The 15,056-nt window shown below is 38.0% G+C and overlaps 1 protein-coding gene across 2 annotated transcripts in view; it reads left to right on the forward strand.

Annotated features, from left to right (window-relative positions):
- LOC136838864 (alpha-L-fucosidase-like) overlaps positions 1-14,603 on the forward strand; it is a 31,047-nt gene extending 16,444 nt beyond the window's left edge. For both annotated transcript variants that reach the window (XM_067104526.1, XM_067104525.1), the window contains exons 8-9: positions 4,992-5,139; positions 14,277-14,603. In XM_067104526.1, coding sequence (XP_066960627.1) covers positions 4,992-5,139; positions 14,277-14,393 — 265 coding nt within the window. In that variant the 3' untranslated portion in view covers positions 14,394-14,603. The remainder of the gene's footprint in view (positions 1-4,991; positions 5,140-14,276) is intronic.
- Positions 14,604-15,056: the final 453 nt, after the last annotated feature.

Here is a 15,056-nt window from a genome sequence, read left to right on the forward strand (position 1 = left end):
TAAACCAAAGCAGGGTGGTTGAGGTGGGCACTTAGATAAATGGCTCGGTTTGCATACCAATGAAAAGTGTAAATCGATTTAAACTTTGTCACATTCTTATACAATTACTAAACATCATCTTTTATGTAAAAGACTCCTTAGAAGGGAGACTGTCTACATCAACAGAGTGGATTTTTATTTACCCACCAGGTGCTGCAACGAATCTGTCATGGAACATCAGCGATGAGTTGGTGAATCCTGTTACCTCCTACTCAGTCTGGCATAAGGATGCCAGAGTAATAGGGCACTGGGCCCGAGAAGGGGTGCAGAACTCTTCTCAAGTAAGGAAAGCATGGGTAAGAAGATAACATCCCCTTAATTAAGGATATAGTACCAGATGGATGGCAGCTGTCTCTGGATAACACAATGTAATACATTCAAAGTATAGCTCTACCGCTGGTCCCCACCCTTATCAAAGGGAAGAATGAAGGGAAATGCATCTTCAAGACAAAGCTCTAAGACCGGAGGCTGGATGTATAGTTGCTCATATCTTATTCTGATTAAGCAACTCAGCCGTGATTGATGCTCCGCTAGGGGGAGAAAAAGGTGGAAAGGAGACACCAGTCACTCTTCATTCATACTCCAGACTATGCCAAGTACTCATACCAGATATTTTTCTGTTCAAATGGAGCTACAAGCCTACACAAATTGTTGAGCAACCACCATGAGTGCCAAGTAGATGGTGTCAGGGGATTTGCAGGCAATGTTCCTCATGTAGAATGAGGTGAAGATTTTCTGACATTTATAAGCTGTGCTCATTACCTGAAAAACAAAAAAGTTCCTCCAGATGGCAAGAGACAGTCACAAGCACTATATTGGATAATCTATGTAATTTTCTGTTACACTTTGCTGAAGCTAAAGCTAGCGAAAAGACTGTCTTGAGCGATCTTGGTCTGAGGCTTTCCCCAAGAAGCTCCTAGGGCACTTGGTTAAGGCTGCAGAGAATGAGTCACCTCTCAATAGGGAGGATGAACCTCCAGAGAAGAACAAGGCTGTTCTGAGCTCCTCATTAGCATAGACAACTCCTCTGACAAAGAGAGGTTCATACCCTTAAATGCACAGACTTGGCTTAGGGTAAAGTGATAGCCTTTCATTACAGAGACCGAGAAGAGTCTATCTTGGCTAAGGTAAATGAAGTCTGCGATCCGCTAAACAGAAGTTCCATCTGGAGAGAGCCCCTTCTGTGACACCAATTACAGAAGTTAGTCCGCTTTCCCTGGTACATGTTCACAGAGGAGTGGTGGAGGTATCCAGGCATCTCCGTTGCAGTCCTGTGAGAAAAGTCTCTTTCTCGTAGGATACACTAGACAGTCCCCACACATGAAACTGAAGGGTGTGGACTATCTGATAGTGCCTCTGAATATGAGGCTGATGAAGAAGAGTGGGACAAGGTGGAATCTCTCTCTTGATCATGAGGAACAACAGATCCTTACAGACCTCACAGGCCTTACAATTCATTTGGGTTGCCCCAGGTCCCTCAGTGTGAGGGAGCCATTTGGCATGAAGTTAATGGGGAGCAACAAGGGTCATCCTGAGACAAGGGGCGAGCCAAGACCTTGTTGAAAGGCAAGTGCTGAGATTGTCCCAGAGGTGCTGGCACCATCTTGCAGGGCTGTTCAGGAATCTGGAATAGGGGAGCAGAACATTGGGAGCTTTCTGTTTAGCTGTGTGGCTAACAGATAGCTCACTGGTGTTCCCAAAAAATTCTCTCAGCTATTTGAAAGTGTAGGGACCGCTCTGTCCTCACCTGATGCTGGTGGCTAAGTTGATCAGCCAGACATTCCACTTGCCTGGAATGTACCTGGCTAATAGTTTGACAGTATGGCAAACTGCCAACTTGTGCATCTGCCTTGCCAACTGACAAAGAGAGAGAGGAAGACTGTCACTTACTGCTTGTAAACAAGTGCCACCACAGTGGTAGTGTTGCTCATCAGCACTACTGAGTAACCAATCAATAGTTCTGAAATGTTTGCAGGGTGAGCAGCAATTTTCACATTTCCTGAATGATGACATGCAGATGAAGTATGTCTTTTGCCCACACATATGAGTTGAATGAGCCATTCAGATACATGCCTCATATGTTCAAGAACTGGTACATCTCCTGGGGAGGGGAAAGAGAAAGGACAAAGTATATATTATGAGATGGATAATTTTTCCTTTTGTGTAGTTCCCCCTAGTACCATGTCTATTTTGCAGTTTTGAGAATGGATGAAATATTTTAAGTTTCTACAATTGTTCTAGAATGTCAGTTAAATACATTAATTTCATATAGAAAATTATTTTTGAGAATTTAATTGTTAATAAGATGTTAGTGAAATTTTGGCATATTTTATCTATGTAAAAGCAAGATAATATAATTTTCTTACAAGTTTTACATAATCTGTTTGCTCAAGATATTTACAGGCAGAGCTGGTGAGTGTGTGTGTGCGTGTGTGTTATCAGAATTTTTGATAGCTGGAGATTACCATTTAAATAGCAAATGATGGTTGGTGTAGCTAGAAGAGACAGAAGGCAAGATAAGACAAGGCAAGGCAAGGAATAAGTGCTTTCAGTTCCACAAAATCATTTTAGTACAGTTCCTGACTACCACTTTTATACACAAGTACAAGTGGCCAGAAGTTATTGTTACCGCCTGGATTTCAATGTAGCTAAAGTTTTGTAAATAGACTGTATATTTTTAATCACACTTATGTTTTAATCACACCAAGTATAAAGCCATTAGCTACTGCTACTATCGCACCCTCCATCACACGTTGTATGAGAAAATTGGTGTGGTTTTACTGTTAGCCTAAATTTAAGTATATTTCAGCATGGGAGATAAGAGATAGCAAAGCTTGTGAAACTAGCCAGGAAGACAGGGTTGGAAGGCCCAGAATTTCGGAATTTCGTGAAAGAGCAACAAGACCTGGCCTGTGCAGTGATAAACAGCAAGCTAAAGGCTGAAAGGCACCATGCACATGAAGTTAAAATATTATGACTTAAGGCAGTGGTTGGTACTGGAGCTTAAGAGAGAAGCAAGCGGCACTAGCACCCCTGTAATTATTACAAGTTACCTTGATTCCATAAGAAGCTGGACAACATGGACACATTCATCAAAAGATTTGAGAAGTTTCTAGAGAAACAAGGTTGGCCTAATGATGAGTGCACTTTGTCTCAGTTTATTTTTCTAGTATGTCTCATGTTGAAATGTTGATTTACGACAGCCTGACAAGGGCACCTTTGAAGAAATATGTGATGACTGAAGAGGGATTCAGGTGAGACTGAATATCAATTTGTAGCTGGGCTACAGAGGCATCTCAAGACGTGGGCTGAAATGACTGAATGCAGAAGAGTTTGATGATTTAGCAGACTTGCTCATCAGGGAACAGTTTGTCAGCACTTGTTCGACCTAGATGGTACTACTAATTAGGGAAAGAGTGCCAAAGGATATTAGTGAGATGGTGAAGCTTGCTGAGCAGTACTCTGAAGCTCAGGAATAAGCTTAGGGGAATGCCAGCAGCCAATGAAGTTTAGTGGGAATATCCAGAGACCCAAGACTACTACAAGTTGGCCGATCAGAAGTATACAGACAAGTGTAGGCAGGCACTTTGTGCGTCACAAGCCAGGGCACTTAGCCAAAAAACTGTGTTTTCCATAAAAATGTGGAGCAGCATAAGTTCAAACAAAAGGCAGCCAGTGTTATGACAGTGGAAAAACCAAGGGAGGTGAGTGCTGTCATGATCTATGAAGATGTCGTTATGGCCAAGCTGGAAGACTATGTTGAAGACAGTAAGCTGAGGCTGGCAGATGAAGCTAAATTACCTGTTGCGTTGGGAGCATGCAGATCTGAGGCGCAGAGAAAGAGGCACTGTAATTTACCAGTTAGTGAAGGTTATGTAGGTAAAAAGAAAATACCAGTGCTATGAGATACAGGTCACAACAGTGCAGCTGCACATAGAAGTTTGGTAACTGAGAACCGAATAACCAATAAGAAATGGGTTGTGTGCAGTCGCTGACAGAAATATCCACAGATATCCAATTGTAAAGACATTATATATATATATATATATATATATATATATATATATATATATATATATATATATATATATATATATATATATATATATATATATATATATAATATACATATACATATTATATACATATATACATACATTCTTCATTAATATGTATATATATGCATTCTTCATCTCTCTATAGGTCTCTCTCTCTCTCTCTCTCTCCTTCTTTGGTTCTGGGAGAAGCCATATTATTTTTTGACCTTTAGAAATCTCTGTAGTGTACAGTTTAAAAGTTATTAACAAGGTAAAAATTTTATCTGGTCTCTGATCTCTTAGTATGACTTCATTTCGCTTGCCCAGTGGTATTCTTAGTGAGTTATGCATGCCAAATAGGACGTTCAAGTCATGGGCAAGGTCATATTCCTGCTTGAACCTTGACCTGTAAGTATGACATAATTTATTTGGTATTTGAAACATTTAAAAATCTTCCTTAATAAAACGTAAATTGAATTCGTTTCCTCTCGCAATACTAGTTCCCTTCCTAGAAGTTTGTTTCATTCTAAACACGTACTAAATATCTAAATAAATGGGCAATTATTGATATCCCATTTCCTAAAGCGCAAAATTACTTCCAGGTTAGGGAAAATAATATATCTGAAAACATAATTGCTCACATGGTATGAATGCTGGCAAACACAAACTTATTTGGATTTCGTATACAAAATAATTAGTTTGCACGTTGTTTCAAATTACTTTTGCATCAGTTGAGAACTACCGATTATTAGGCAAAATCAGAATCGGCTAAAATCGAAAACTCAGTTTGTTTCAGACATGGAATATAACGAAGGCCTTACAATCATAATACCAAAGAAGGAGCCTTTTCCGTCAAAGGCGTTAACTCAGCTCCATTTAGACAAGACTTAACCGATTGGTCTTTTTCCTTTCCAGGTTCACCAGCAAGGGCGACCTGCTGTACAGCATTGTTCTCCAGTGGCCCAGCAAAGGTGTCTTGTCTCTCGGATCAGTGTCAGCCACACCCCAGACTCACGTGTCTATGCTTGGATATAATGATAACAGCATAGAGAACGCACTGCAAGTGAGGAGATCTTCATTTGTTTCTTATTCTTCTTCTTCTTAAGAATTGTGGTCTAACAGGTTTGTTACTGATGAAAAGGGGGCAGATACATCTTACTATTATTGCTCATATAATAAGCAGCATTCTAATATTATTTAACGGTATGTATACGGGTACAATAATTGTCGTATTTCATATAGTCTGTATAAGTGAAAAGGGATTAAGAACATAAAGCTAACCTCCCAAGGTTTTTATTTCGAAACGAATGTGCATAACCGCCTAAAATCAAGCATTATTACTAAACAAGATGATAAATGAACACTAGCAGGCAACAAGGCTTACCTCCGAAACAGATGAAGGGCAAACGCTACAGACAACAGTTCAAGTTAGCTGAAAGTGACGTCAACTAAAATATTATGTACTCCATAGAAATGAGAGAGCAATGACCTCTCTGTGGAGCAGAGTCCATACTGTAAGAAAGGTCTTGGACAGTGACGAGAGAGGAAGAATCTTATTCACAGTGTTCTTTATGAAGAACACCGTGAAGCGAGCCTCTTTATATTTGAGGATAATGTTATAAATAACAATCTAACGAATTTGCCTAAAGAAGTTCGTATGACACCTAAGGAGAGCGCCAAGACATTATGCTATTTAGTTTTAAGCTCATATTGCTGTTGGATTCAGTTCCCAAATCCTCACACTTCGGTGGGAAGCTGAGTATAAAGAGAAAAAAAAAACGTAGCTTGGGAGCCCTAAACCGTGTTTCTTCTTGCCCAGTCAAACACCAAGCAGATGTGCTCCATTAGCAACACATACGATTAAGTGAGATTGAGAGTTATACCACACGGAGGACCAGGGGAAACGGACAAGGATACGCCAATAGGATTTTGGAGGTGGCTGTTAATAAACTGAAGGAAAAGGGAGTGGAAGGGGGAAGGATAAGGACAGATACCAAAGGGACACCAAAGAGAAGAAAGGGGCAGACACGTAGTACATGCTTCCTTTAAATATAAACGAGTTAAACAAATCAGAATAAAGAAAATAATAAAATCAAGAAAATAAATAACAGCAAATACTCATACGTAGACAGCAGCTGAGAAACAAGTCGCTCAAATTAAGGCCAAAGACCAGGCAAAGATGGATGGCAGTTTAAGAGTGCGGAAAAGCCTTTCAAGCTTAGCATCATTAATAGGTCTACGCATAACACGGACCGGAAGGCTACTCCCTAGTTATCCAGTAAGCAGCAGTGTGAAACTGCAGAACCCAGTGTGATACGGATGGTAATGATCTGCAAATCGAGCTGCACGCACAAACTCAGGAGCAGGCATCAACGGCGACAGCAGAAGTTTTCTCTCTCACAGATAGCATCGTATCCCGTTATGAGGAAATGCAGAAGTAAATCACCACTGCCGATCGATATTCATTTCAATTGTGTCAAACACTGACTACTTGAGATGGCGCGAAAATATTCATGAATAAAACAATAAAAGAAGTGGACAAGGGCATAATGCGGTGTCCTTAAAAAAAAAAAAGGGATGTAGAAAAATGGAAAACAGAGAAGCACTGTTCAGGCTAATGATGGGTCTGGAGTGAATATGATTAGATTAACTTTCACGATCAATATCATTATATTTTGAATAAAGGAAAATGCAGACACTGGGAAGTTTAAAGAATAATGTATTCTAACATACGATAGTGTGGCATTTGGAAAATCTTTCAAAATACGGCATTTATTGTTAATTTTGCGATTAAAATTTAGAGTGAATGGTATGCAGATTGGATGAGAACTGATATCATCACCCTATTAAATCTAGATAAATACTGCTCCACGAACAACATTAAGTATTCGTGCATTTAGGCGAAGTAGGGTGTTCCTTCCAGTGATAAAAGCGAGGGGCGAATGTCTAGCAAAGACTAAAACAGTATGCAAAAGAAATCAATGAAGACAGACGTGAAGGGTCTGTCCTCCCTCCTAGGGCACTGGATAAGGGCCAGGGTTATCAAAATACCTGGGTACCTGCCTATTAAGGTGAAGCTCGAATGACGCATTCCTGACAGCAGGCCACGCACTAATGGCATGGGCGGTGAAAATACCAGGAATCATGATCGCAATAATCGAATTTGTGGGAAACAGAAGCTTCTTATAAGAGAAATCTCACTGACAGAAATTACAGGTTCCTGATTTTAAATTTTTCTAGAAATAAGCCAGTGCTTAAACTATTTGAAACAAGCATTAGTGTAGCGGTTGTGACCTTCAGATTTTAAAGTGCATAACACTGGATATATATGCATATATATATATATATATATATTATATATATATATATATATATACACTAGTATATTATAAAATAAATTAGCAGACTGAAGGAATATAAATATATATATATATATAAAAGATAAAATCACATAAACAAAATTTTACACTAGTCCTTTTGACAGACTGAAGGAATATAAAGTATGTTTACAAAGAAACATATAAATGACAGAAGGGGATTATAAAGGAAACATATGTACCTGAATCAACAAATTGAAGAATTAGTACAACTGCCAAAACAGGATTAAATACTTAAGAGGTTTTTACAAAGGATTAAGATTAACCGTTCAGGAGCAGGGACAGGACAATTAAAAAGAATTATACAGGTTCGTGACTGACCACCTAAAAATTTTTAGTACAACACAATTTTTTTTTTTAATAATAACTTTTTGCAAGATGAACATTTTTACAAAAAAATTATATTAAACATACGGATATACAGAAAATATATATCAAGTAGCTACCTTGTAATTAAGTCAGTGATTTTATCTTTTAGGTCATTCTTGAACATTTTTCTAATACAGGGGTCCAAATAATACATGCCAGGGCTAAGATTAAAATTACAACTGGAAGTAAGCTGGATAATAGCGGACTCCAATAGATTTCTTGAAGAGAAATCTTTCGATCTAACAATCACTGAACTTTCAGTCCAATTTATCCTGTGAGAGTTTTCACTTAAATGAATGAATATAGCATTGGATGCTTGTCCAGTTTTGACTGAATACTTATGTTGCTTAATACGTACATCTAAATCTTTGCTAGATTGGCCAATATAAAATGAGGGCAATCCAAACATGGAATTTTATATATTATGTTGTTGTTTTTCTTTAGGGTTATTTTTATTAACATTCTTTTGAGTGTGTTATTATAAGAAAAAACGAGGTTTACATTAAAAGGTTTTTAACAATGATTTTATGTTTTCAAAACCACTAAAATAAGGCAAGCTAAGAATGTTCTTAGGGTTTCTTTCTTCATGTTACTTTCACTATAAAACTTTTTGTGGGCTTTGTTATAACAAATATCTAGTATATGTGAAGGATAATATAAATCTGTCCCTATTTTTCTTATGTATTCACTTTTTTATCCAAATACTGGGGACTGACAATGCGCAAGGCTCGTAAAAACATAGAGGAGCCTTGCGCATTGTCAGTCCCCAGTATTTGGATAAAGAAATTGAATACATAAGAAAATAGGGACAGATTTATATTATCCTTCACATATACTAGATATTTGTTATAACAAAGCCCACAAAAAGTTTTATAGTGAAAGTAACATGAAGAAAGAAACCCCAAGAACATTCTTAGCTTGCCTTATTTTAGTGGTTTTGAAAACATAAAATCATTGTTAAAAACCTTTAATGTAAACCTCGTTTTTTCTTATAATAACACACTCAAAAGAATGTTAATAAAAATAACCCTAAAGAAAACAACAACATAATATATAAAATTCCATGTTTGGATTGCCCTCATTTTATATTGGCCAATCTAGCAAAGATTTAGATGTACGTATAATTTTTTAATTGTCCTGTCCCTGCTCCTGAACGGTTAATCTTATTGAAAGATCCTTCAAGAAATCTTTGTAAAAACCTCTGTATTATTTTATCCTGTTTTGGCAGTTGTACTAAGAATTCTTCAATTGTGTTGGATTCCAGGTACATATGTTTCCTTTTTATAATTTTTTCTGTCATTTATATGAAAAAAAAAAAAATTTTGTTTGTAAACATACTTTTATATTCCTTCAGTCTGCTAAGTAAAGGACTAGTGTCCTTTGTAAAACCTCTTAGCACTCCAGTGTTTTGGCAGTTGTACTTTCCTTTCAATTGTGGATTTTATCTTTAATTATATATTCATCATGTTCCATATTTTCCTTCAGTCTGATTCAGTTATACATATATATATATTATATATATATATTATATATATATATATATATATATATATATATATATCTATATATATATATATATATATATATATATATATATATATATATATATATATATATATATTATATGCATATGCGTGTTCATGCGTGCGTATACAACGATTAAATTTTGCAGCAGCTGTGTGTCCCAAGAATTATTTTACCAGATACACACAAACTAAAAAAAAAATCCAAGACCAATAAAAGTTTTTACTATTCTGAAAACCGTCCGTCTCTCTCTCTCTCTCTCTCTCTCTCTCTCTCTCTCTCTCTCTTCCTTTCAGTACGCATGTACAGACTGAAGACGTAAAACTCTCTCTCTCTCTCTCTCTCTCTCCATTTCAGCACGCATGTATAGACTGAAGATGTAAAACTCTCTCTCTCTCTCTCTCTCTCTCTCTCTCTCTCTCTCTCTCTCTCTCTCTCTCTCTTTCAGCACGCATACCTTACCTTACATGTACAGACTGAAGATGTAAAACTCTCTCTGTCTCTCTCCTTTCAGTGCGCACGTACAGACTGAAGATGTAAAACTAACTCTCTCTCTCTCTCTCTCTCTCCTTTCAGCATGCATGTACAGACTGAAGATGTAAAACTCTCTCTCTCTCTCTCCTTTCAGCACGCACGTACAGACTGAAGATGTAAAACTCTCTCTCTCTCTCTCTCTTTCAGCACACATACCTTACCTTACATGTACAGACTGAAGATGTAAAACTCTCTCTCTCTCTCTCTCTCTCTCTCTCTCCTTTCAGCACGCATGTACAGACTGAAGATGTAAAACTCTGTCTCTCTCTCTTTCAGCACGCAGGTACAGACTCAAGATGTAAAACTCTCTCTCTCTCTCTCTCAGCCTTTCAGCACACAGACAAGATATAAAACTCTATGTCTCTCTCCTTTCAGCATGCACAGACAGACTGAAGATGTAAACTCTCTCTCTCTCTCTCTCTCAGCACACTTTCAGGATGCATGTACAGACTGAAGATGTAAAACTCTCTCTCTCTCTCTCTCTCTCTCTCTCTCTCTCTCTCTCCTTTCAGGACGCATGTGCAGACTGAAGATGTAAAACTCTCTCTCCTTTCAGGACTCATGTACAGACTGAAGATGTAAAACTCTCTCTCTCTCTCCCTCTCCTTTCAGCACGCATGTACAGACAAGATATAAAACTCTATGTCTCTCTCCTTTCAGCGTGCACGTACAGACTGAAGATGTAAAACTCTCTCTCTCTCTCTCTCTCTCTTCTTTCAGGATGCATGTACAGACTGAAGATGTAAAACTCTCTCTCTCTCTCTCTCTCTCTCTCTCTCTCTCTCTCTCTCTCTCCTTTCAGGACGCATGTACAGACTGAAGATGTAAAACTCTCTCTCTCTTTTTCAGGACTCATGTACAGACTGAAGATGTAAAAACTCTCTCTCTCTCCCTCTCCTTTCAGCACGCATGTACAGACTGAAGATGTAAAACTCTCTCTCTCTCTCTCTCAGCATGCACGTACAGACTGAAGATGTAAAACTCTCTCTCTCTCTCTCTCTCTTTCAGCACGCATGTACAGACTGAAGATGTAAAACTCTCTCTCTCTCTCTCTCTCTCTCTCTCTCTCTCTCTCTCTCTCTCTCCTTTCAGCACGCATGTACAGAATGAAGATGTAAAACTCTCTCTCTCTCTCTCTTTCAGCACGCATGTACAGACTAAAGATGTAAAACTCTCTCTCTCTCTCTCTCCTTTCAGCCCGCACGTACAGACTGAAGATGTAACTCTCTCTCTCTCCCCTTTCAGGACGCATGTACAGACCGAAGATGTAAAACTCACTCTCTCTCTCTCTCTCTCTCCAGCACGCATGTACAGACTGAAGATGTAAAACTCTGTCTCTCTCTCTTTTCAGCACGCATGTACAGACTGAAGATGTAAACTCTCTCCTCTCTCTCTCTTTCAGGAGCATGTACAGACTGAAGATGTAAAACTCTGTCTCTCTCTCTCCTTTCACACGCATCTGAAGATGTAAAACTCTCTCCTCCTCTCCAGCACGCATGTACAGACTGAAGATGTAAAACTCTCTCTCTCTCTCTCTCCCTTTCAGGACGCATGTACAGACTGAAGATGTAAAACTCTCTCTGTCTCTCTCCTATCAGCGAGCACGTACAGACTGAAGATGTAAAACTAACTCTCTCTCTCTCTCTCTCCTTTCAGCACACATGTACAGACTGAAGGTGTAAAACTCTCTCTCTCTCTCTCTCCTTTCAGGATGCATGTACAGACTGTAGATGTAAAACTCACTCTCTCTCTCTCCTTTCAGCACGCATGTACAGACTGAAGATGTAAAACTCCGTCTCTCTCCTTTCAGCGAGCACGTACAGACTGAAGATGTAAAACTAACTCTCTCTCTCTCTCTCTCTCTCTCTCTCTCCTTCCAGCACGCATGTACAGACTGAAGATGTAAAATTCTCTCTCTCTCCCCTTTCAGGACGCATGTACAGACTGAAGATATAAAACTAACTCTCTCTCTGTCTCTCTCCTTTCAGCATGCATGTACAGACTGAAGATGTAAAACTCTGTCTCTCTCCTTTCAGCACGCATGTACAGACTGAAGATGTAAAACTCTGTCTCTCTCCTTTCAGCGCGCACGTACAGACTGAAGATGTAAAACTCTCTCCCTCTCTCAGCACGCATGTACAGACTGAAGATGTAAAACTCTCTCTCTCTCTCTCTCAGCACGCATGCACAGACTGAAGATGTAAAACTCTCTCTCTCTATCTCTCTCAGCACGCATGCACAGACTGAAGATGTAAAACTCTCTCTCTCTGTCTCTCTTCTTTCAGCGCGCACGTACAGACTGAAGATGTAAAACTCTCCCTCTCTCTCTCTCTCTCTCTCTCTCCCTTTCAGCACGCATGTACAGACTGAAGACTTAAAAAGAGAGTCAAAGAAAGCATTCGGACAGACGTTGAGGTGACGGGACCGAGGGAAAGGGCTCTTTCATGGTACCTTTTGACATTCACGAGGAGCCAGTAGAGTTGAGCCACGAATACATCACCCAGCCTTTAAATTCGAATCTGCCAAGAGTCATCAAGCGTCATCGAGTGAAAGAGGGCCCAGGCGGCCAGTCAGGTCATTTAATGCTCAGTCGACAACAGCTGTGAATCCTTAACAAATAATGATAAGGATATAAGGTACATTGCAATGTAACAGCACTTAGCGAATGATAACCAAAGGGAAAGCGACAGTAACTCCTACTGTTATTGGTTCTATGCGAGGATTTAGTCGTGCGAGTTTTCCAGCAAACAAACATTGATCCAGTTATGCTTTACCTCACAACCTCCTGAGCCTGTTGGTCCTCACTAAATCACTGGACTCAAGTTTCAGTCAATTCTGGATAGCTAAAGGAATAAAAGGTTTTCAAGACAAAAGAATTCGTATAATGGGAAATATTAGTTAAGCTAAGATTAAGGACGCCCTACCATATTTGTACGTACGAAAATTGTTAAAGAATAAACGAGAACATTCATTTCTTATTTGGAGAAGGAATTTAAGCATGAATATGTTATTCGACATAATGCCTCATGGCCAATAACATCAGATTCCGTCCTAAGGAACAAATTCGAACATCCCGGGTCATCTTACCCAGATATCATCCAACTTTTAAATACAATGCCAGTCAAATGCCGATTATATGTCCAAACCGAAATAAAAATTTTGCTTTTTATTTCTTTTTGGATAACAAGAATTACACAACTTATTATTACTCCAACGTCACAAGGAATCGAGTGAGGTTACCTAGGTTTAAAAGCATCCTAAAATAAAACAGTTGTTGCTAAATTACAGGAGAGAAAGGGACGATGAAGACGATGATGATGATACCAAGGAAGAGAAAGACGATGAAGAATCATAGGTGGAAGAAAGTAATGACGTTATGTGGTTCTCTATTCCATCTCTGCAAAAGCAACTTGCAGTTTTATGCGCTATGTTTCCACACTTCTACAAAACTTGGATCACTGTACGATTCGATGTACGTCGACGAAAATATGCATTTTCTCCTCCATATAGTGAAGAGCAAACATTCAACTAAGTGGGTGGATAGAGAGAGAGAGAGAGAGAGAGAGAGAGAGAGAGAGAGAGAGAGAGAGAGAGAGAGAGAGAGAGAGAGAGAGAGAGAGAGAGAAATTAATATCTGAAGAATGTTTCTTTTTCTATAAATAATATCCCATCAGGCATGCAAAAGACGCCTTCATATACAGAGCGAGATGAATGCTTAAGCAACAATATCTCACTTGAGCTTTGCCGCATTGCTAGCCAACATTTAACTTTTTTATTTGTGTTTATGTTTATTACGATAAACTTTCACTCATTACTAGAAAGCGTAATTCATTTCTTGCAAATCAGAATTTACTGCAAAAGTTCCTTCAACATTCAAACAAGTGATGAGAGAGAGAGAGAGAGAGAGAGAGAGAGAGAGAGAGAGAGAGAGAGAGAGAGAGAGAGAGAGAGAGAGAGAGAGAGAATTATTATTTTGAAGAATGTTTCTTATTCTATAAATAAAATTCCATCAGGCAGGCAGAAGACGCCTTCATTTACTTAGAGAGACGAATACTTAAGCAACAATATTTCACTGAATTTTCCCCCATTGCTACCCAATTTTTAACTTTATTTGTATTTACGTTTGTTAAGATAAACTTTCACTTATTACTGGTAAGTGTGATTCATTTCTTGTAAATCAGGACTTATTGCAAAGTTCCCTCAACGTATCTCCCGAAGGGAGAAAGTTATTATAAATCCATATCCTTCCACGTAATGAATATCACCAGACTAACTAGTTTTTTACAAACAATATGATTTCCACATTCATGTTTCATACGCTTTCGACATAATGTCACTTTCAATATGTACATTTTCGCAGAGAAAATGAACTCACTCGAATTTCTCTTGGTTCCAGTTCAAGACGGTCAAAGGCGGCATGCAAGTGGCTTTTCCAGACATGGCAGATGTCAAGAGCCGGTGGGCTTGGGTCCTCGTCATGACAGGTGTGGAACCAGCCAAAAGCATTAAGTAGAAAACAAGGGAAGAAAAAATATAAAAAATTAAGTTTTCAATCAACATTATTTCTGCAGACTATTTTCATGGCAGGAGGCCAAATAATCTCATGTCAAATGAAGGCCTAAGCGCCTTGCATCTTCCTATCATGCTTGATAAAACTCTTTGTTAAGAATTAAAGTGAAAACATCACCTGTTCTTTAATGTAAAACATATAGGTTTTGCACTTCTACGTTTTTCATTCACCTATTCAAATTGTAACATGCATGTAGGTATGTATGTATGCACGTGTGGATATACATACCCACACACACACACACACACACACACACACACATATATATATATATATATATATATATATATATATATATATATATATATATATATATATATATATATATATATACATACATACACACAATTCCTACATCAAGTCAAACCCATAACACGTATTCTTTGGACGTCAAGATCATAAATTTTTGAGCTCGAGATACATATATACATGTATATGCGCACATTATACATTATATATATATATTATATATATATATATATATATATATATATATATATATATATATAGGCTATATAATATATATATATATATATATATATTTTAATTTTATATATATATATATATAAATATATTATATTTATATATACATATATGTATATATAT

Source organism: Macrobrachium rosenbergii, chromosome 5 (assembly GCF_040412425.1).
Source record: "Macrobrachium rosenbergii isolate ZJJX-2024 chromosome 5, ASM4041242v1, whole genome shotgun sequence".
Classification (NCBI taxonomy): Eukaryota; Metazoa; Arthropoda; class Malacostraca; order Decapoda; family Palaemonidae; genus Macrobrachium; species Macrobrachium rosenbergii.